The sequence below is a fragment of the Ranitomeya imitator genome, chromosome 3, assembly GCF_032444005.1.
Source record: "Ranitomeya imitator isolate aRanImi1 chromosome 3, aRanImi1.pri, whole genome shotgun sequence".
Lineage (NCBI taxonomy): Eukaryota > Metazoa > Chordata > Amphibia > Anura > Dendrobatidae > Ranitomeya > Ranitomeya imitator.
This window is the reverse complement of record NC_091284.1, coordinates 33,131,126-33,155,854: the sequence shown is the minus strand read 5'-3', so window position 1 is coordinate 33,155,854 and position 24,729 is coordinate 33,131,126. Positions and strand designations below refer to the sequence as shown.

At 44.9% G+C, this 24,729-nt stretch overlaps 1 protein-coding gene across 1 annotated transcript in view; it reads left to right on the top strand.

The window, feature by feature from the left end:
- The window catches only part of GET1 (guided entry of tail-anchored proteins factor 1), a 60,337-nt gene extending 36,491 nt beyond the window's left edge, over positions 1-23,846 (top strand). The window contains exons 4-5 of the mRNA XM_069760729.1: positions 15,251-15,365; positions 23,553-23,846. Coding sequence (XP_069616830.1) covers positions 15,251-15,365; positions 23,553-23,626 — 189 coding nt within the window. The 3' untranslated portion in view covers positions 23,627-23,846. The remainder of the gene's footprint in view (positions 1-15,250; positions 15,366-23,552) is intronic.
- Positions 23,847-24,729: the final 883 nt, after the last annotated feature.

The window sequence follows — 24,729 nt, the reverse complement described above, 5'->3', positions numbered from 1 at the left end:
ACACTGAAAGACGCTTTTTATTGCAAAAAATATTTTTTGCGTTACCACATTTTGAGAGCTATAATTTTTCTATATTTTGGTCCACAGAGTCATGTGAGGTCTTGTTTTTTGCGGGACGAGTTGACGTTTTTATTGGTAACATTTTCGGACACGTGACATTTTTTGATCGCTTTTTATTCCGATTTTTGTGAGGCAGAATGACCAAAAACCAGCTATTCATGAATTTCTTTTTGGGGAGGCGTTTATACCGTTCCGCGTTTGGTAAAATTGATAAAGCAGTTTTATTCTTCGGGTCAGTACGGTTACAGCGACACCTCATTTATATCATTTTTTTATGTTTTGGCGCTTTTATACGATAAAAACTATTTTATAGAAAAAATAATTATTTTGGCATCGCTTTATTCTCAGGACTATAACTTTTTTATTTTTTTGCTGATGATGCTGTATGGCGGCTCGTTTTTTGCGGGACAAGATGACGTTTTCAGCGGTACCATGGTTATTTATATCTGTCTTTTTGATCGCGTGTTATTCCACTTTTTGTTCGGCGGTATGATAATAAAGCGTTGTTTTTTGCCTCGTTTTTTTTTTTTTTTTCTTACGGTGTTTACTGAAGGGGTTAACTAGTGGGCCAGTTTTATAGGTCGGGCCGTTACGGACGCGGCGATACTAAATATGTGTACTTTTATTGTTTTTGTTTTTTTTATTTAGATAAAGAAATGTATTTATGGGAATAATATTTTTTTATTTTTTTTTCATTATTTTGGAATATTTTTTTTTATTTTTTTTTACACATTTGAAAATTTTTTTTTTTACTTTGTCCCAGGGGGGGACATCACAGATCAGTGATCTTACAGTTTGCACAGCACTCTGTCAGATCACTGATCTGACATGCAGCGCTGCAGCCTTCACAGTGCCTGCTCTGAGCAGGCTCTGTGAAGCCACCTCCCTCCCTGCAGGACCCGGATCCGCGGCCATCTTGGATCCGGGGCTCGAGCAGGGAGGGAGGGAGGTAAGACCCTCGCAGCAACGCGATCACATCGCGTTGCTGCGGGGGGCTCAGGGAAGCCCGCAGGGAGCCCCCTCCCTGCGCGGTGCTTCCCTGCACCGCCGGCACATCGCGATCATCTTTGATCGCGGTGTGCCAGGGGTTAATGTGGCGGGGGCGGTCCGTGACCGCTCCTGGCACATAGTGCCGGATGTCAGCTGCGATAGGCAGCTGACACCCGGCCGCGATCGGCGGCGCTCCCCCCGTGAGCGCCGCTGATCGCGCTGGACGTACTATCCCGTCCATGGTCATAGGGGCCCACCCCACATGGACGGGATAGTACGTCCGATGTCAGAAAGGGGTTAAGGAGCACTATGTGGGGCCATTATACTGTATGGAACTCTGTGGGGCCCATAATACTGCATGGAGCAATATCTGGGGCCCATTATACTGTATAGAGCACTGTATGGGGCCATTATACTGTATGTAACACTATGTGGGGCCATTATACTGTATGGAACACTATGTGGAGCGCATAATACTGTATGGAGGACTATGTGCTGCCCATTATACTGTATAGAGCACTATGTGGGGCCTATAATACTGTATGGAACACTTTGTGGGGCACTTTATACTATATGGAGCACTATGTGGTGCCCATTATACTCCTGTGTGTGAACGGCCCAGTCACCGTCCAGATCTAAATCCCATTGAAAATCTGTAACAAGACATGAAAATTGCTGTTCACAAACGTCTCCATCCAATCTCACTGAGCGAGTGCGAGTGTGCAAAGAAGGGGCACAAATGTCACCTCTAAAGGTGGGAGAGACAGACCCCAAAAGACTGCAGCAGTATTTGCAGCGAAAGGTGGTCCTACAAAGTACTGACTCAGGGGGGAGCTGAATACAACTGCACGTGACAATTTCCAGATTAATATTTTACACTTCACAAATACGGTACTTGCTACTTTGTTTTGGTATCCCATGAAATCCAAATAAAATACATTTAATTTTGTGGAATTTGAAAAAATGTGACACTGTATAACCCCTCCCACACTACTGAGTGGCTGCTTTCTGTACTGTATCAGTGGAGGGGACAAAGTTGGACAAGGAGGTACCAGACATCTAGTCCTGTAGTGATAATCTCCTGCTGGTAAAACTCTGATTTTATTGAAATGGCAAAACCCAGCTTAGTAAGTGACACATCGCTGGAATAAGGATCTCAGCCCCTTCATCGTGCTACTCTTAAATTACATAGCAAGAGCTTGCTGACAGATTCCCTTTAATAAACTACATTTTGATGAGATATAATAATAATGGTGGTGATGGTGAACTTTCTTTTTTATGTTAGTATTGCTTATTGGAGTTTGCACCTGCTACTTTATCTCTTTTATATATGTACGATTACGTTGGTCTTTTAGTGAATTTTTTTAATGGAAAAAAGTGTTTTTTTTTTTGTTTTTTTTTGGAGCTAACTTTCTGAAGTTGGGCAAAAAATTTGTCTCAGCTATGACATAATACATATAGGGGTGGATTGAGATCATCCTCAGGCACCAGGATACACTTTTGATAACATTTATGTTTATATCTTACGTCCGCCCCTGCCAATGTCAGCTATACCATTCAAGACCCTTGAAATTCCTAGAGTCCACAGACGTTTTGCGTTAAATTCAAAATATCAAAAAAAGATTGCCAACCAAATCATTCATTTACAACCCCAATTTCAAAAAGTATTGGACGTTATGAAAAATTTAGAGAAATCGAGAATGCAATGACCAGGAAGTCTCTTATTTTATCTTATCTTATATTTTATGGACGATACACTTTTCCAATTCAAATTGAAATAAATAACTCTTTTTTAGAAATTATGGCAAAAACACATCTCGAAAAGTTGGGTAAGAGTTAACAAAAGGCTTGTAAAGTAAGTGTTACTAATGGACAACAGCGGGAGGGTCAATTTTCACATGACTACAAAAAGCATGTTAGAGAGGCAGAGTCTCTCGGAAGCAAACATGGTCAGAAGTCACCAATCTGTAAAAGAACTGTGCTTAGAAATTGTGGAAGAAGTTTAGAAAAATGTTCCTCAGTGTGAAATTGCAAAGAGTTTGAATGTCCCAACATCTTCAGCACATAATAGGTTCTGGAGAAATCCATGTGTGCAAGGGACATGGACGACGGTCAACACTGAACGCTCGTGACCTACGGATTCTCAGTTGGCTCAGCGTTAAACACAGTCACTCTATGGCCCCAGGAATAATCCAGAAATCATTGTTTATGAACACAGATCTGTACAATCCACAAATGCAAGTTACAGTTCTATCATGCAAAAAAGAAGCCAAACAACACATTCCAGAAACGTTGCCACCTTCTCTTGGCCGAAGTTCATTTATAATGGGCGGAGGAATAATGGAAAACTGTTCTGTGGTTAGAGGAATAAAAACGTGAAATTCTGCATGGAAACCATGGACCTGCAAACTCAAGAGGACAGGGACCATCCAGCTTGTTATCAGCGCACAATTCTGCATCTCTGATAGTTGAGGGGCATCAGTAGCTATGGTAGGGGCAGCGCACACATGAAAGGCGCTATCAGTGCTGAGCATGACATAAAGGTGTATGAGGAACATCTGCTCCATCCAGATAATGCCTATTTCATGGAAGACCTTGTATATTGTAGCAAAACAATGGTAAACCACATACCGCCTCTATCATAACAGCACGGCTCTGCAGAAGAAGAGTTTGGGTGATCAATCGGCCGTCTGCAGTCCGGACCTTTCACTAATAGAAAACATTACAATATGAAGCGAAAAATCACCCCGAACAAAGGATCAACGAGAATCAGTCAAGAATGAGACAACAGTCCCCTCCAAAAACTCCCAACAATTGTATTTGAAGGCACCTTCTCCCAACAGCAATTTTAAGATCTGTCTACAAGCGTTCAATGAGATTTAGATCCGGACTCATTGCTGCCTAGTTTAGAACTCTCCAGCGCTTTTCCATCCATTTCTGGGGGCTGCTTGAAATATGTTTGGGGTCATTGTCCTGCTTGAAAACCCATGACCTAGGATGCAAACCCAGTTTTCTGACTCTGGGCACTAAAATCCTTTGGTAATCTTCAGATTTCATGATGCCTTGCACACATTCAAGACACCCAGTGCCAGAGGCAGCAAAACAACCCCCAAAACATTTTTGAATCTCCACTGTATTTGACTGAAGGTATTGTATTCTTTTATTTGTAGGCCTCATTCCCTTTTCAGTGTGCAGTAGAATGATGTGCTTTACCAAAAAGCTCTATCTTAGTCTTATCTGTCCACAAGATGCTTCCTGAGAAAGATTTTGGCTTACATACATTTGGCAAATAGCAGTCTAGTTTTTTATGTCTCTGTGTTAGCAGAAGGGTCCTCCTGGGTTTCCTGCCATAGAGTTTCATTTCATTCAAATGTCGACGGATAGTGATTCATCCTGAGACTGCAGGACAGCTTGAAGTTCTTTGGAACTTGATTGGGGCTACTTATCCACCATCTGGACTATACTGCTTTGCAACTTTTGAACAATTTTTCTCTGATGTCCAGGTAGATTAGCTACAGTGTCATGGGTTGTAAACATCTTGATTATGTTGTGCACCATGGCCAAAGGAACATTGAGATTGTTGATATTTTTCAACAATTTTCCTTCTCAAATCCTCAGACAGTTCTCTTCTCTTTCTGTTCATCATGCTTAGTGTGGCACACACAGACACATAATGCTTATTAATTAATAAGATTAAGTCAACGTCTCCCCTTTTTATCTGGTATCTGTTTTCTGCCCACATCGGTTACTTGCCATAGTTGAGTTTGAACGAGCATTATATGCTTGAAAACAAAGTTGTTTACCCACAATTTTGGAAAGGTGCCAACAATTTTGTGCTGCCCTTTTCTATGGGGTGTCTGTGTGAAATTTGCCTTTTTTTCTCTGTTTTTTGTTAACAAAACTGTATACAGTGTTTTTCTACCCAGTTCTTATCACAAGTGGTTTCCTGCTAATTTTTTTAAAAGTTTGTGTAATTTTTCAAGCAAATGCAGATTTTCAATTTATTATGCGAAACCGCAAAATATGTTCAATGAAAACCTGATCCATAGTCCCTGCTGCGAAGTTGATAAATTAAAATATCGGGTGACAAAAGGAAACTGAGGATACTGTAGTACTTGAAAGTGTGTGAACCTTTCTGAATTTTCAATTTTTTTGCATAAAACTGACAAAATAACTACATTAGTGTCCCCTGGGACTGTCAGTGGTCATGTGGCAGCGCTAAAATGGCTACCAGACTTGGCACAAGCCACTCTGTCTCTGCAAGATCCCTTGTGTTGCTAAGGCCTTAAATCTTTAACCCTTGTACAGGGATATAGGCTTATTCCGGGACCCTGGTTGGAGCCACAGAGTCAGCTGCTGGCCGGTGGTGCAGGCTGGCAGAAAGAATGGTCAGGGCAGCCGGGTCAGATCCAGGAGGTCTGTGCAGGGACAAAATCGAAAGGTAAGAGAGTAGTTAAAATCAGGAATGTGCATTGCGAATACAATGAAGATACACAGATCACCTGAGCTAGTCAAGTAATAACTGTCAGTGGACAGCAGGATATCAGGAGCTTAAATAAGCTGTCCAGGTCACACACCATAGAGCAAACACAGAAGTAGTTAGCTCTCGATCCGAGCCTGGACTGAACTGGAAGGACACAGACCTAGAATTGTCTTCTCATGTCACCTGCAACTCAATTGCGGCACTGAGATGGTTTAGCGAATCCTACATTGAGCAGGGGGTTGGACTCGATGACCCTGGAGGTCCCTTCCAACTCTAACATTCTATGATTCTACTGTGTCCGTGATGCATAATGTGTATTACCTTGTAATGCCTGATGCACATTTTGCTGTGGCTTCTTCCAGGGGCAAAATCCCATATTGCATGTCTGTTAGTGGCAAAAGTATGTGATCATTTAGGATTGTAAAATAATTTGAAGGTGAAATTAGAATGATGTTTTCAATCAATGGGATGACAACTGGGTGTGGGCAACCTGTATTATTTAAAGAAAAGAGATCTATCAGAGTCTAGGATTTACAGTACGTTTGTGGAATTGTATCATGGTATGAACAAAGGAGATTTTTGAGGACCTCAAAAGAAGAATTGTTGTTGGTCATGAGGCTGGAAAAGGGTTAAACAACCACATTTAAAGAGTTTAGACTAAAGTAATCCACAGTCAGAGATTGTATACAAATGTAGGAAATTCAAGACTCTTTTCTAGGAGAGATTGACCAAAAAATATTTCTTCAAGAGCAAGGCATATAAAAGTAATGGGCTCAAAAAGGAACCCAAGGTAACTTCTAAGCAACTAAAGGCCTCTCTCACATTAGCTAATGTTAATGAATAATGATGAACAGTGATGTGTACAGCAGGATTGTAAGGAGAAACCCACTGCTGACCATAAAGAACATTGCTTCCCACCTGCGGTTTGCTAAAGATCTTCTAGACTAGTCAAAAGACTATTGGAACAGTGTTTTGTGGACCGGTGAGACCAAAATGGTGGTTTTGGATTAAATGAGAAACGTGTTTAGAGACAGAAATACACTGACTAACAGCATGAAAACATCATACCATCTGTGAGACACGGTGGTGGTGGTGGTATCATGGCTTGGGCTTGTTTTGCTGCGTCTGGGCTAGGATGGCTGCCATCATTGATTGAACAATTAATTCTCAATTATACCAGGAAATTCTAAAGGAAAATGTCAGGACATCTTTCCATGAGCTGAATCTCAAAGAGACCATGCAGCAAGATAACGACCCAAAACCCCAAGTTGTTCTAGAAAACAATGGATAAAGAAGAACAAAGTTAAAGTTTTGGAAAGACCAAATCAAAGTCTCGACTTTAAGGCTATAGTAATGTTTTGGAAGAACCTGAAGCGAGAAGTTCATGGGAGAAAACTCACGACATAACAGCTGAAGATGTTTTGTAGGGAAAAATTGACTAAAAAGCCTCCGAGCCGATATACAGGATTAATCGACAATTGTAACCATTTCGAATGTAGCTATTGCTGCATATGGGGGTCACACAAGATACCTAAAGGAAAGGTTCACATGCTTTTACCACTCGACAGACGTGATATGGGACAAAGTGTAATAGTTTTATTTAATTTCTTTGACTTGGTTCTTTTTCTACTTTTAGAACTTGTGTGCAAATGTAATGTAGTTTTAGTTCAAATTTATGAAGAAATATGGAAAATTCTAAAAGGTTCACAAAGTTTTAAGCACCACTTTATACTCACTATCGTTAATGGTGATGGTGCATAAGAGTACACTTTTAGGTTTTATTTAAGGATAAATGCCTCTGACATAAGTAACAATTTACATACCTCCATGCATCCATTGTTAGAGCGTTTCCCTCTTCTTAACTGCAGCCAGATTCCTCTAGGTATCCAGAAAAGTTTTAGATGATATTTCATTGTTGTATACTCCCCTTTGTTGGTACCAGTTCTTTTTTGGATGGGAGGGAAGTGGTTATGAACCAACCTGTCTCAATCGAATTTTACGTTTCTTAAAGAAATGGCCAGCTAGGCAGGGATGACATAATTGAGTTCTGGGTCCACCCGAATGAAGCCCCAATGTTTACATAGAACCAAAACTATCTTTTCTGACTGGTTATCAAAAGGTTCTATGATTCTTATCAATTGTGATGAATGGCGTCTTTTTCCAGATGTAAAGAGTGAATGACTATCCTTCTTGATGCATATTTTATAAGCATAGTTCAAAACATTGAAAGGCTCTCCTCCCCCAGGAACCTCCATTTCAAATCTTTGGCTTATCGATAGATCTGACCATCCTAAAACAGTTCGTAATAATACATAGGTAGTGTGTTTTAGAAATACCCTTTTTTATGGGATATGGATGGTGACTCTCACACCTCAACAGACTATTAGGCTACGTTCACATTTGCGTTGTGCGCCGCTGCGTTGGCGACGCAACGCACAACGCAAACAAAAACGCAACAAAACGCACGCAAAAACGCTGCGTTTTGCGACGCATGCGTCGTTTTTTGCCGGAATTTGGACGCAAGAAAAATGCAACTTGTTGCGTTTTCTTGGCCCGACGCTTGCGGCAAAAAAAAAACGCATGCGTCGCACAACGCAGCACAAAAAGACGCATGCATCCCCCATGTTAAATATAGGGGCGCATGACGCATGCGTCGCCGCTGCGTCGCCCGACGCAAACATGCATAACGCTAATGTGAACGTAGCCTTAGTGGTGGTGTTTTTTTTTTTTTTTGTAAATTGTACCTTTTAGTCTGCCCTGGGGGATCCTTTGTAATGTAAAATATCCAAAAAGCAGCTAGACCTTTATAGGTTCTATATATGAATCTTAGATCAACTGTATTTATTTTCAAGGGGGAAACAATATCCAAAAAGTTCCTCTCATCACCAAACCATAACACAAATATGTCATCGATGTAGCGCCCCTAAAACAAAATGCGGGCGCGCCACACACACACCCTGAAAAACTTGGGTATGCTAGCATATGATGGGCATGGGGATTCCCCATCGCTGTGCCCCTGAGTTGTTTTACAAACTGGCTATTAAACAAAAAAATGCAACAGAATTTTGACTATGGAACTATACGCTGTTAGTTTTCAATAAGTATTCTGCAACATTAATAGTGATACTGTGAAGAATACTACTATGTAATGACTCAAAATCAAGTGTCAATAATGACAATGTCCTCCAGTTTGGTAAGTAAATACGCAGTATCACTCACACAAGAGAGCAATGATAGTCCAAATGGGGTTAGTTTCTGACCAAGATAAATAATTTCATAAAGAAAGTATCACCTATCATCACCTATCCTGGGACGTGGAGTGGCTGTTTGAGATCGGTGACACACTTCATCAAAAATTCCACACAGTGGTTAGATGAGGTCTGTCAAAAAGATCCTTGAATATGATGACATCACTGCATAATCCCCAGAGGGTGGAAATGTCACCGCAGCTTCTCACCGCTGCTTATCATAACAAAGGATTAGTGCGGTTTACTCATCCTATATACCTAAACGTAAATCATTCAGCAAAGAATGACAGCCATTAAATCACCTCACTTTTACTTTTGGCCTCTATTTCCTTCTTGCATTACACCTTTTTTTTATTTGTCCCAATCTATCCAAGAAAGTAAAATGATGCAAATTTAAAATTGGTCTTGATTACAAATTCCTTTCACAAACAGTGTCTCCATGGTAACAGACTACAAATAAACCCTGAACCTGTAGTCAGAATCTCTTCCAACTGCCCATTACTTTTTTGCTAATAAACCATACAGAACAGTAGGAAACGGAACAGTAATGAGTATGATTGTGGGATCAGACTACACAGCGATAGATATTCCTTTTTTTCTTTTGGGGGGAAAAGTCATAGTGTGTATTTCCAAGTAAAAGAGAAAAATGTTCCAGCTTCTTGATAAAATGTAAAACTTTAATCCATCATATAAAATAGTAGAAGACACACTCCTGGGACAATGCCATATCACAAGTGAAGAAAGCTACGCGTTTCGACCATACGGTCTTTGTCACAGCTGATCTATATATACACACACACAATGGTAAGATACAATAAATCCCATATATATGAAAATACAAAAAAAGACAGAAAAAAACACACACAAAAAAAAGGCTTAAAAACATGTAATATATAAATACATGAATCTGTGCCTGCACTGCAAGTACTCTTGGTCAGGTGAGCCCCTTCTTTTTTTTTTTTTTTTTTTTTTTTTTTTTTTTTTACCTTTCCATTGGTAGGTCAGTCCTTCTTATACTGGATGGACTGCTGAGTAGATCAGCTGTGACAAAGACCGTATGGTCGAAACGCGTAGCTTTCTTCACTTGTGATATGGCATTGTCCCAGGAGTGTGTCTTCTACTATTTTATATGATGGATTAAAGTTTTACATTTTATCAAGAAGCTGGAACATTTTTCTCTTTTACTTCGATTTGCACTACGTCGAGTCAGGACGCAGTTCCGTGCTCCTTCCACATATCGGTGAGCTGGCTTTTTTCTTTCTTTGTACATAGTGTGTATTTGCACTATTTGAAATGCTTAAATTTTTGGGGGGTGGTTGAAGACCCAAGAAATTCTGCAAGTTTTGGGGGATTTTCAGCATTTTAACAGTGTTCATCACACAGTATAAATATGTATAAGTGTGTGTGTGTATATGTGTATGTATAGACAATAAACTACGTGGACATGCATATTCTAGAATACCCGATGCGTTAGAATCGGGCCACCGTCTAGTATATATATATATATACACACTACTCAAAAAAATAAAGGGAACGCTAAAATACCATATCCTAGATATCTCTGAATGAAATATTCCGGTTGCATATTTTTATTCAATGCATCGTGGAATGTGTTCAGATCAATAAAACATAGCAATTATCAATGTAAATCAAAATAAATGTCCCGTAAATCATAATAAATATCCCATGGAGGTGTGGAGTTGGAATGAAGCTCAAAATCAAAGTGGAAAATGAAGTTACAGGCTGATCCAACTTCAGTGGAAATGCCTCATGACAAGGAAAATATGCTCAGTATTGTGTGTGGCCTCCACGTGCCTGTATGATCTCCCTACAATGTCTGGGCATGCTCCTGATGAGGCGGCGGATGGTCTCCTGAGGGATCTCCTCCCATACCTGGACTAAAGCATCCGCCAACTCCTGGACAGTCTGTGGTGCAATGTGATGTTAGTGGATGGTGCGAGACATGATGTCCCAGATGTGCTCAATCGGATTCGGGTCTGGTGAACGGGCGGGCCAGTCCATAGCTTCAATGCCTTCATCTTGCAGGAACTGCTGACACACTCCAGCCACATGAGGTCTGGCATTGTCCTACATTAGGAGGAACCCATGGCCAACCGCACCATATGGTCTCACAAGGGGTCTGAGGATCTCATCTCGGTACCTATTGGCAGTCAGGCTACCTCTAGCGAGCACATGGAGGGCTGTGCGGCCCTCCAAAGAAATGCCACCCCACACCACTACTGACCCACTGCCAAACCGGTCATGCTGAAGGATGTTGCAGGCAGCAGATCGCTCTCCACGGCATCTCCAGACTCTGTCATATCTGTCACATGTGCTCAGTGTGAACTTGCTTTCATCTGTGAAGAGCACAGGGCGCCAGTAGCGAATTTGTCAATCCTGGTGTTCTGTGGCAAATGGCAAGCGTCCTGCATGGTGTTGGGCTGTGAGCACAACCCCCATCTGTGGACGTCGGGCACTCAGACCATCCTCATGGAGTCGGTTTCTAAATATTTGTGCAGACACATGCACATTTGTGGCCTGCTGGAGGAAATTTTACAGGGCTCTGGCAGTGCACCTCCTGTTCCTACTTGCACAAAGGCTGAGGAAGCGGTCCTGCTGCTGGGTTGTTGCCCTCCTACAGTCCCCCCCCCCCCCCCCATGTCTCCTGGTGTACTGGCCTGTCTGCTGGTAGCTCCTCCAGCCTCTGGACACTACGCTGACAGACAGCAAACTTTCTTGCCACAGCTCGTATTGATGTGCCATCCTGGATGAACTGCACTACCTGAGCCACTTGTGTGGGTTGTAGAGTCCGTCTCATGCTACCACGAGTGTGAAAGCGCAACCAACATTCAAAAGTGACCAAAACATCAGCCAGAAAGAATTGGTACTGAGATGTGATCTGTGGTCCCCACCTACAGAACCATTCCTTTATTGAGCATGTTTGATAATTGCGAATAATTTCCATCTGTTGTCTATTCCATTTGCACAACAGCATGTGAAATTGATTGTCAGTCAGTGTTGTTTCCTAAGTGGACAGTTTGATTTCACAGAAGTTTGATTAACTTGGAGTTATACTCTGTTGTTTAAGTGTTCCCTTTATTTTTTTGAGCAATGGATATATATAGATATACAGTACAGACCAAAAGTTTGGACACTCCTTCTCATTTAAAGATTTTTCTGTATTTTCATGACTATGAAAATTGTAAATTCACACCGAAGGCATCAAAACTATGAATTAACACATGTGGCATTATATACTTAACAAAAAAGTGTGAAACAACTGAAAATGTCTTATATTCTAGGTTCTTCAATGTAACCACCTTTTGCTTTGATGACTGCTTTGCACACTCTAGGCATTCTCTTGATGAGCTTCAAGAGGTAGTCACCGGGAAAGGTTTTCAATTCACAGGTGTGCTCTGTCTGGGGTACAATAAGTATAGTAATATTTAATTCCTTTTTTCAGTTTGTTTTTGCATTGTTATATTTTATTTTCTGTACCGTTTTCACGACAAATAAACTTCATTTTTCAATTTAGATAGGTCTTTTTTTGTTTTTTCTTTTTATGTATTTTTTTTGCAAGAAAATCTATTTAAATTTTTTTTTTTCTTAGAGCGAGGACTTTTTTTTAGTTTTTATCACACGTTCGATACGATTCTTGTCGTATGTTATACTCCTGTCGAGTGATGGCACTTCTTTGCACCATGTGTGACATATTCAGCACTAGCAGCCCCGAGACTTCACGGCTCGCTGTTTTACAATCTGGCAATTCTTTCTCGCCACCACACCCAGTGTGCACTTCTGTAGGAATGGTTTGGTGGATTCCCTGTAGCTGTAAGACAACTCATGCCCGGGCAGCTGCCCCTCCCTGACATTAAAGAATTCATGCATAAAAAGCACTGGGACGGCTGAAATTGTTGCCCTTGGCAAGATCTGACTTACAAAACAGCATTTCGGATTTTTTTTTTTTCCTACCTCTCTATTATTGCTGGTTTGTACAGATCACAAGCCGAGATGTCATGTCCTTACATTCCGGGGAGAAGCGCACACCTGCTCCGGCTCCCTTTTTTTTTTTTTTCCTTTTTGCGTTGTTTTGCTCATTCGTATCAAAAAGATTCTTTCAAAAATGTATATTTCTGCCCATCGTGTTATTTTTTTATCATGCGGTGAATCCATGTTGAGAAATTCCCCCTGACGCCATGCAGAGGGTGAATGTCCGGAGGCTTAATACTAACCAGTCTCGTCCTTTGCGATGAATGCACCCGCTTCACGTCCGGTATTACAGATGCAAGTCACTGCTTGTGCCCGTCACCATTTTTTGGGGGGCTATCCTTGTGTAAATAATATTGGAGGTGCAACGACTTGGAAAGAAGTTTATAATATTTTGTGAAGTTTCGGTATTCTTTCCCTTGTTGCAACTTGGGCTGCTAGAGAAATAAGACAAGTCTGTGCAGCCTAGAGAAACAGTCTCCTGCGGTGACGTAGCTACAGTTCGGTGAGCCCCCGGGGTAAAATTTGGACCTAGACCCCCACCTGCATGTTTTTCATATGTATGGCCTCTTGCAGCATTTTATCTTATAAAGACGTGCATGTTCGCCCCCCATGTAATAATATCCCCTGTTTTGGCTCCTTCCTGAAATAAGCTTCCCCCTCTCTGTAATAATGTCCCCCATCCTGGGGCCCTTCCAGGAATAATGTCCCCAAAATAAAGATTATTATTATCTTAGCCCCTTTCAGTAATATTTCCCCCCATCCTGGGTCCTTCTTGGGCCACATTCTATAACAATGTCCCACATTCTGGGCCCCTTCCTGGTATAATGTTCCCTAAAATGTAATAATGCCCCCTGCCCTGGGCCATTTAATAATCTTTTGGGCCGCTTCCTATGATAGTGTCCTCCATCTTGACTCCTTCTGTTAATAATGTCCCCCATTCTGGCCTCTTCCAGTAATAATGTCACCCATCCTGGCCCCCTTCTTGGTATAAAGACCCCCATTCTGGAGCCTTTATTATTATAATGTCCCCCATCCTGGGGCTCTTCTTGGTATAATGTCCCCCATCCTGGGCCCTTTATTAGTATAATGTCCCCCATCCTGGGCTCCTTCCAGTAATAATCTCCCCCATTCTGGCCCTTTCCAGTAATAATGTCCCCTTTCCTGGGCCTTTTCTTAGAATTCTTGGTATAATGACCCCCATCCTGGGCCCTTTACTAGTATAATGTCCCCCTTCCTGATGTAATGTTTCCCATCCTGGGCCCCTTTCTGGTATAATGTCCCCCTTCCTGGTATAATATCCCCCATCATGGGCCCCTTCCTGGTATAATGTCCCCCATCCTAGGCCCCTTCCTTGTATAATGTCCTCCATCCTAGGCCCCTTCCTGGTATAATATCCCCCATCATGGGCCCCTTCTTGGTATAATGTCCCCCTTCCTAGGCCCCTTCCTTGTATAATGTCCTCCATCCTAGGCCCCTTCCTGGTATAATATCCTCCATCCTAGGCCCCTTCCTGGTATAATATCCCCCATCCTGGGCCCCTTCCTGGTATAATGTCCCCATCCTGGGCCCTTTCCTGGGACAATACCCCCATTCTGTCCATTTTCCATTCTTTTCCAGCACATTTTAAAAATTAACAAATGATTATTCTTACCTTTCCCCGTTCCCGTGATGTGCGGTGTGCTCCTCTATAGCCTGCACATAAGTTGGCAGCTGACTTCGGTGTGCCAGCATGGGTAACCCATGGTATCACTGCCATATGCCACCCATCACTGGCAAGCCGACATCTGCTGCCGGGCTTTGATTGGCCAACCTCGTGTATTGCAGTGCAGAGAGCCGGTGGCTCTCTGCTCCGCAATAGATTTCAGCTGAATGTGCGTCCAAAGACGCAGCGGTGCAACCACAGGTAGAGCCACTAAGTTCAATGATTGGCTGCAGCGCTGTTCACATGACTTCAGCGCTGCAGACAAACAGAGGAGCAGCTGCAGGTTTTTTTTACAGAAATATTTGCGACGACTGAAAATCAATTTCTTTTATACGAATCAGATTATTTCAGGTGATCAGACAGTTGCTGAACTTTCTGCCACAAAATCTGCAGCAAATACGCAGCATGTGAACATACCCTTAGAAGCACTGATCTAGAATAATGACAAACCGCGACTCCGGGGTAATAACCCGCTAACAAGGCTCACAAGAAAGCTGCCAAGGACTGGAATGGCGGTCTGTATTCTATGCTTCAGAGGACATTTTCCACATTGTCTCTATGTGGATAGAACATTATGGAAAATAAGTTTATAATTAAACTGTCAAAAATAATATTGGTAATTAATAAGTACATAATGTGTGAAGACTACTGGGCTCCTCTAATTTTTAGTGCCAAGGACCAAGAATTCCGCCGGTCCTAACTCCAGGACTAATGATGTACGGAGTAAATGACATGAGCAGAAAATATGACACTTGTGCATACTCTTTTTTTTTCTAGGCTGCTTTAATGATCTCTCTTATATGGAAATACTACTCCGAACCGGTGATCGTGCTGCCTAGTAAATGGATTGCACCATTGGAACGTCTTGTAGCTTTTCCCACTGGTATTGCAGGTAACATTGAGCATTTAACGCTTACCCCTCTAACACCGATTCACAGCTGCAGAATAAGAAATAATTTCATAAATGCATTAAGCTGGTACTGATCCTGAGTTACTTCCTGTATTATACTCCAGAGCTGCACTCACTATTCTGCTGGTGCTGTCACTGTGTACATACATTACATTACTGATCCTGAGTTACATCCTGTATTATACTCCAGAGCTGCACTCACTATTCTGCTGGTGCAGTCACTGTGTACATACATTACATTACTGATCCTGAGTTACATCTTGTATTATACCCCAGAGCTGCACTCACTATTCTGCTGGTGCAGTCACTGTGTACATACATTACATTACTGATCCTGAGTTACATCCTGTATTATACTCCAGAGCTGCACTCACTATTCTGCTGGTGCAGTCACTGTGTACATACATTACATTACTGATCCTGAGTTACATCTTGTATTATACCCCAGAGCTGCACTCACTATTCTGCTGGTGCAGTCACTGTGTACATACATTACATTACTGATCCTGAGTTACATCCTGTATTATACTCCAGAGCTGCACTCACTATTCTGCTGGTGCAGTCACTGTGTACATACATTACATTACTGATCCTGAGTTACATCTTGTATTATACCCCAGAGCTGCACTCACTATTCTGCTGGTGCAGTCACTGTGTACATACATTACATTACTGATCCTGAGTTACATCCTGTATTATACTCCAGAGCTGCACTCACTATTCTGCTGGTGCAGTCACTGTGTACATACATTACATTACTGATCCTGAGTTACATCCTGTATTATACCCCAGAGCTGCACTCACTATTCTGCTGGTGCAGTCACTGTGTACATACAGTGCATTACTGATCCTGACTGAATTGTAACAAGGCACAGATCTGGCCAAGGTTACAAAAAAATTTCTGCAGTACTCAAGGTTGCTCCAAACACAGTGGCCTCCATAATCCTTAAATGGAGGAAGTTTGGGACCACCAGAAGTCTTCCTAGACCTGGCCGACCAGCCAAACTCAGCAATCGTGGGAGAATAGCCTTGGTGAGAGAGGTAAAGAAGAACCCCAAGATCACTGTGGCTGAGCTCCAGAGATGCAGTAGGGAGATGGGAGAAAGTTCCACAAAGTCAACTATCACTGCAGCCTCCACCAGTTGGGCCTTTATGGCAGAGTGGCCAGACAAGCCTCTCCTCAGTGCAAGACATATGAAAGCTGCATAGAGTTTGCTAAAAAACACATGAAGGACTCCCAGACTATGAAAAATAAGATTCTCTGGTCTGATGAGACAAAGATAGACCTTTTTTGGTGATAATTCTAAGCGGTATGTGTGGAGAAAACCAGGCACTGCTCATCACCTGCCCAATACAACCCCAACAGTGAAACATGGTGGTGGCGGCATCATGCTATGGGGGGTGTTTTTCAGCTGCAGGGACAGGACGAATGGTTGTCATTGAAGGAAACATGGATGCGGCTAAGTACAGAGATATCCTGGATGAAAACCTCTTCCAGAGTGCTCTGGACCTCAGACTTGGCCAAAGGTTCACCTTCCAACAAGACAATGACCCTAAGCACACAGCTAAAATAACAAAGGAGCGGCTTCAGAACACCTCTGTGACCATTCTTGACTGGCCCAGCCAGAACCCTGACCTAAACCCAACTGAGCATCTCTGGAGAGACCTGAAAATGGCTGTCCACCAACGTTCACCATCCAACTTGACGGAACTGGAGAGGATCTGCAAGAAAGAATGGCCGAGGATCCCCAAATCCAGGTGTGAAAAACTTGTTGCATCATTGCCAAGAAGACTCATGGCTGTACTATCACAAAAGGGGCTTCTACTCAATACTGAGCATAGGGTCTGAAGACTTATGACCATGTGAGATTTCAGTTTTTCTTTTTTAATAAACTTGCAAAAATTCCTACATTTCTGTTTTTTGTCTAGATGGGGTGCAGAGTGTACATTGAGAAAAAAAACGAACTTTCTTTATCGCCTCTCATTGGGGGACACAGGAACCATGGGTGTAAGCTGCTGCCACTAGGAGGCTGACACTATGCAAATAAAAAAGTTAGCTCTTCCTCTGCAGTGTACACCCCGCCGACTGGCATTATACTCTTCAGTTTAGTTTAGTGTCAGTAGGAGGTGGACACGGGTCTTTCATTAGACCCTTATCTACCTCAATGTGCGTCGTTCCTTTTCAGGGATACAGGGTGAACAGTCACACCTGTACTCCCACAAGCGGACTATGAGTACGGCGTGTACTGCCACCCCGTATCCTCATAGATCCCTCTCCAGGAGCAAGAGCCTAGCACACAAGCGTGCTCAGAAGTCCGGTCTTGGCCCCGTCCCTCACCCACTCGCCCACCAGAGCCTATCGGTCGGAGGAGACGAGAACGTCCATCACCAGCTCCTATGGACGTCTGATATCTTCCCAAGGTTAGTAGCAGACAATGTGGGATTTTACTAGGTGAGTATTCCTAAAGGGGTTCCTAGGATTCAGCGCGGAGTCATCGCTGCATTTGCAGCACTTTCCCCGTTCCCTGCGCGGTGGCTCTGTCTGGCGCGGCGTTTTTTTCTGCTAGCCGCGCTACTTTTACCTTGCCCCACCGCGTTCCCCCAGCGGTCGCCGTCGCCGTTATTCCTTCAGGCCTCGGCTTCCCCCGGGGCCTGCTTGCGGCACACTCCTGCCTGCAGCCTTTCCCTCGGCGGTCGCCGGCTCCTAATTTAGGCCCCGGCTTTTCCCGGGGCCTACTTGCGGCGTACCACCTGCCCGTGACAGCGCTCCCTCCCCCTTCTATGTGGCGGCCTCACAGACTGCCGCGCCGCTCACCTCCACAACCAGCCAGCACCGTTGCTTCTGGCGGTCGCCGGCCCCTAATTTAGGCCCCGGCTTTTCTGGGGCCTACTCCTGCGACACTTCACCAGCGGTAGTGCTCTCATGCGGCGGCTGTCGCACCGCTCCAGCCGGGCAACGTCTGCGCCGCGGGGTCACCGGCGGCGGTCACCGGCTTCTAATTTTGGCCCCGGCTTTTCCGGGGCCTACTTCCGGTGCCGCACTCCGCCCACTTCCTTTTTCATCGGGCGGGCTTTCTCCCGCCTGACAATCTGTGCCCTGCTTTTCCCCACCCACCAACGCCATCTCGGCTGGCTCCGCCCCTTCCTCCACGCCGCTGCTGGACACTGAGGGCAAGAGTTTTTCTGCATCGGGCCGCACACCTTCGCCGGAGAACTTCGCAGAGCGATCTTCTCTGGAGGCACAGCACACCATCTGCGCCGGAGATCCACAGCATCTTCCTCCAGGCCTGCAGCAACCTGGTATCCGTGTTTTTTCGTCTGTATGAGTAGTCCTCTTCTTGCTCCATCTCGCCACTCGGTCCTCCTCTGCGGTCGGCGTCCTCCTGATCCTCCTCCCCTGAGTCAGGCGAGGCGTTCTCTGATGCGCTCTCGGAGGATATTTCGGAGCTGGATTCGAACCTAATTGCTACCATGAGGGATATGGTTCAGAATCTCATTGGAGCGATAAATCTAACCTGTGGCATCAAGGAGTCCTCTACGGAACCCGCAGATCAGGCGGTTTCGTTTAGACGGGCTAAACCACCTTCCAAGTTTTTCGCTCCTCGGAATTCGAGGAGATTATGACCAGAGAAAGAGAGAACCCAACCAGACGCTTTCAGAGAGGAAAGCGACTTGGCGTTTTATATCCCTTTTCTCCGGAGCTCACCGCTAATTGGACGGCTTCTCCTTTAGTGGATCCTCCGCTTTCCAGACTTTCCACCAACACGGTCCTCCCACTGTCCGGCGGAGCATCTCTGAAGGATTCTAGCGATAGTCATAGAATCTTTCGCGAAGTCAGCCTTTGAAGCGGCCTCAGCCAGTCTTTGCCCGGCCTTTGCTTCCACTTGGGTTTCAAAATCCATATCCAAATGGGCCAAACAGCTCGGTCAGGGCATTCTGGACGGGTTCCTTCCGGACAGCTGTCGGAACTTGCCAACAAGATTTCTCACGCGGGTGAATGTCTGGTCTCCGCCTCCCTGGACGCCGCGTCTTGTGCGGCTCAGGCGTCCAGCAACGCGGTTGCCATCCGCCGGACCGTTTGGCTTAAGGCCTGGCAGGTGGATTTGTCCTCTAAAAAGTCCCTTACCAGCCTGCCTTTTCAGGGGTCTCGTCTTTTTGGTTCTAAGCTGGACCAAATCATTAAGGACGCTACTAGGGGCACAAGCTCCCTTCTTCCCCAGGCCAAGCCTCGTCACCCCCCGCCTAGACGTCAATTTCGGTCTTTTCGGCCTTTTCGTCGCTTCGCGGCATCAAACTCCTTCTCCCAGCAGCAACAGAGGCCACAGGCACGTCAAGAGAAGAAGGCGGTATCCTTTAGGCCCACTCCTTCCTGGCGTCCTCGCTACTCCCAGGGTAGGTCCTCCAGGTCCAGGACTGGAAGAACCACCTCGGCCTGACTCTCGGCTAGTCGACAACCCACCTCCCCGACTGGGCGGCCGTCTCCTCTTCTTCAGGGACATCTGGATCTCCTCAGTAGAGGGCGCATGGGTCAGGGAAGTTGTATCCTCGGGATACAAGATAGAGTTCGTTTCACGACCCCGGGATCGTTTTTTCGAATCCTGACCTCCAAGAGATCCCGCTCTAGTTCCGGGTTTCTTCGCAGCCATCACTTCTCTTCTCAAAGCCGGGGTAATTGTTCCCGTCCCAGAAAAAGAGCGGTTCACAGGTTTCTATTCCAACCTTTTTGTGGTACCGAAAAAAGACGGCAGAGTGCGTCCCATTCTGGACCTCAAATTGCTGAACAGGAGAGTTCATCTGAAGCACTTCAGGATGGAATCCCTTCGTTCAGTAATTGCTTCCATGAAGGCTCAGGAATTTCTGTGTTCCATAGATATTCAGGACGCCTACCTCCACGTTCCGATATTCCCGGGACATCACCGATACCTGCGCTTTGCAGTGCTTCAGGAACATTTTCAGTTCGTCGCCCTGCCGTTCGGTCTTGCAACCGCCCCAAGAGTTTTCACGAAGGTCATGGCGGCGCTGATGGCCATCTTGAGGGTCAGAGGCCTGGTTCTGTTTCCATACCTCGACGACATCCTCATCAAGGCTCCGTCCTTTTCTCAGGCCCACGAAAGCCTGTCCATCGTTCTCGACACCCTAGCCCGATTCGGGTGGCTGGTCAACCGGAAGAAGTCCTGCCTTATTCCTTCTCAGCGCATCATCTTTCTGGGCATGCGCTTCGACACTCGTCAGGCGAAGGTCTTTCTTCCCGAAGACAAGAGATCCATCCTTCGTCAGGACATACGCGTGCTCCAGGGCCCTCAGTCTCCCTGCTTCCGATCGGCCATGAAGGTTTGGGGGAGGATGGTAGCAACATTTGAAGCGATTCCCTTCGCCCAATTTCACTCGTGACCTCTTCAGCAAGCCATCCTGTCTCAGTGGAACACGCCTGTCTTCTCCCTGGACCGCCCGATCCGACTCTCCCCAGGTCAAACGGTCTCTCAACTGGTGGCTCACGTCACCTCTCGTCTCCCAGGGCAGGTCCTTCCTTCCAGTTCACTGGCAGGTGGTTACGACTGACGCCAGCCTGCTTGGCTGGGGTGTGGTGTTTCGCCACCTGACTGTACAGGTCCGCTGGTCGGCGCAGGAGGCAACTTTGCCGATCAATGGCCTCGAGATCCAGGCCATTTTTCTGTCCCTTCGTCACTGGGAAAGGATTCTCAGGGGTCTTCCAATCCGAATCCAGACGGACAATGCCACGGCGGTGGCATATGTCAACCATCAAGGGGGGACTCGGAGCTCCTTGGCCTTGGCTGAGGTATCCAACATCCTCCTCTGGGCAGAGGCAACGGTTCCTGTGATATCTGCGGTGCATATCCGCGGCATGGACAATTGGGCCGCCGACTTCCTCAGCCGCGAGGGCCTCGCGGCAGGGGAATGGTCCTTGCATCCGGAGGTCTTCCATCAGATTTGTCTTCGATGGGGGACTCCAGACGTGGATCTCACGGCTTCTCGAATGAACAGGAAGGTTCCGCAGTTCATCTCCAGGTCTCACGATCCTCTCGCAGTGGGCTTCGACACTCTGGCCATTCCTTGGTCACAGTTCGTGCTGCCCTACCTGTTCCCACCCCTTCCATTACTTCCCAAACTGTTGAAGAAGATCAAAGCGGAAAGGGTGCCGGTCATCCTGATCGCCCCGGATTGGCCCAGAAGAGCTTGGTTCGCGGAGCTCTTCAATCTTCTCGCGGACGCTCCCTGGCGCCTTCCAGACAGGCCCGATCTGCTGTCTCAGGGTCCGATCTGCCACCCGAAATCTCGGTCGCTCAGTTTAACGGTGTGGCTGTTGAGACCGCAGTTCTAAGAGCATCCGGCCTTTCGGACCGGGTGATTCACACCATGATTCAGGCTCTGAAGCCTTCGTCTTCCAGGATCTACTATCGTACCTGGAAGGCTTACTTCCGTTGGTGCGAGTCCAACCGCGTTTCATCTATGTCCTTTTCCCTGCCTTCCATTTTGGCCTTCCTTCAGGCAGGACTGGATTCGGGCCTGGCTCTTAGTTCCTTGAAGGGCCAGGTCTCTGCGCTTTCCATCCTTTTTCAGAAGACTTTAGCTTCCCGACCACAGGTTAAGACCTTTCTTCAAGGAGTGGCCCATGCTGTTCCTCCGTACAGGGCCCCTGTGGATTCATGGGATTTAAACCTGGTACTGGACGTTCTGAGGGTTTCCCCCTTTAAGCCCCTCAGGGAGATTTCCCTGTCAGTCCTATCTTGGAAGGTGGCCTTTCTTGTGGCCATCACTTCTATGCGCCGCGTTTCCGAGTTGGCGGCTCTATCTTGCCATCCTCCGTTCTTGGTCATCCACCAGGACAAAGTGGTCCTCAGGCTTCCGCCTTCCTTTCTTCCTAAGATGGTTTCCACCTTCCACCTCAACGAGGACATCGTTCTTCCTTCCTTTTGTCCAGCTCTGACTCATCCTTTGGAGCGATCGTTGAACAAGCTGGACCTAGTCAGGGCAGTGAGGATCTACCTGATAGAATGTCCACTTTCCGGAAGACGGATTCTTTTTTCGTCATACCTGATGGCCCGCGCAGAGGCCAACCAACCGGCTTCTAAGGTGACTATTGCTCGCTGGATCAGAACGGCATTTCTGGAGGCTTACCGGGTTAAGAACAGAGTGCCCCCTCCTGGGATCAAGGCTCACTCTACCCGGGCAGTCGGCGCCTCCTGGGCGGTGCACCACAGGGCTTCCGCCCTACAGCTTTGCAAAGCTGCAACTTGGTCTTCCATCCACACGTTCGCCAAATTTTACAAGGTCCGTACCTACGCTTCGGCGGACGCCAGCCTAGGCAGAAGGATCCTGCAGGCGGCAGTGGTGAGTCCTCTGACCTGATGGAAGTCTGTTTTTCCCGCCCTGGGGACTGCTTTGGGACGTCCCATGGTTCCTGTGTCCCCCATTGAGAGGCGATAAAGAAAACAGGATTTTTGGTTGCTTACTGTAAAATCTGTTTCTTGGAGCCTTCATTGGGGGACACAGCTCCCTCCCAATGTTTTTGTTGTTCTATGTCTTATGACTGTTCTCACGTTTACAGTTCTCAAGTTTGTGGTTATGGTTTTTCAACCTTGTTATTTATCTCCTACTGCTTTCTCACTAACTGAAGAGTATAATGCCAGTATGGGTGTACACTGCAGAGGAGGAGCTAACTTTATTTGCATAGTGTCAGCCTCCTAGTGGCAGCAGCATACACCCATGGTTCCTGTGTCCCCCAATGGAGGCTTCAAGAAACAGATTTTACGGTAAGCAACCAAAAATCCTGTTATTTTGAATTTACCAAATGGCTGCAATGACACAAAGAGGGAAAAATGTAAAGGGGTCTGAATACTTTTGTACCCACTGTATGTGGCATAGTATGGAAGTATTTGGATCTAAACATTTTAGAAAAATGTCCATTTTGATTGTGATTATATAATAACTGCACATCCAATTTGACCCCTATTTCCCGTTCTGTAGTGGCTGTTTCCATAAGATCACAACTGTCTAGTTGTACTGATCTAGCGGAATGTGGTGCATCCCTCCGTAACTGACCGATTTGCTGTGTGACAACTCTTGTGTAGCGGGAATGTCAGCCACATTAACACCAGGTAGACTCTTATATACGCAGGTTATTCACTGTACATGTATTTCTAATTTCAGGTGGTGTAGGGATTACATGTTGGCTCGTGGTGTGTAACAAGGTCGTGGCCATCATGCTGTACCCCATCAGCTGAGACGTACAGAGACCTCAGTATTCCTATCAGTCCGGGTCCCTTCATCCATCCAATGTTTACAGTCTAAGGGAAGTCCAGGATCTATTTATTCATTTCTATAGTATGTGATGACTTACTTTGCTAGTCCGTCCTGTATGTGATATAATTTCCTTTTATATGTTCAAGTCATTATGTGTCTTATTACGTAACATCCTAAATAAAGCAAAATAACAAAATCTGATATGGTGTGTTCAATTCAGCTTTTTATACGGTACTAACTAAACAGAAGCAAAAAATAAAAATATTCTTTCTACGCATCTACATAGCAGAGCAGTATTATAGTAGTTATATTCTTGTACATAAGAGAAGTATTATAGTAGTTATATTCTTCTACATAGGAGCAGTATTATAGTAGTTATATTATTGTACATAGCAGAGCAGTATTATAGTAGTTATATTATTGTACATAGCAGAGCAGTATTATAGTAGTTATATTCTTGTACATAGGAGCAGTATTATAGTAGTTATATTCTTGTACATAGGAGCAGTATTATATCAGTTATATTGTTGTACATAGGGGCAGTATTATAGTAGTTATATTCTTGTACAAGTAGCAGTATTATAGTAGTTATATTCTTGTACATAAGAGCAGTATTATAGTAGATATAATATATTCTTGTACATAGGAGTAGTATTATAGTAGTTATATTCTTGTACATAGGAGCAGTATTAGGCTATGTGCACACATTGCGGATTGGGGTGCAGAATTTTCTTCACAAAATCCGCATCTCCTGACAGAAAATGCAGGTGCAGATTTGACACTTTTTTTATGCGGATTTTGTATGTTTTTGTGCGGATTTCCTGCGTTTTTTTACCACTGCATATTTCTAGAATGGAAGAGTGCAGAAACGCTGCAGATCCGCACAAAAGAAGTGACATGCTACTACTTTAGTTCCGCAGTGTTTTTCATGCGGAATTTTCCGCACCATTAGCACAGCATTTTTTTTTCCTATTGATTTACATTGTACTGTAAATCACTTTGCGGATCTGCATCGTTTCTGCGCGGGAAAAAAAACACTGCGGATCTGCAATAAATCCGCATCGTGTGCACACAGCCTTTTGGT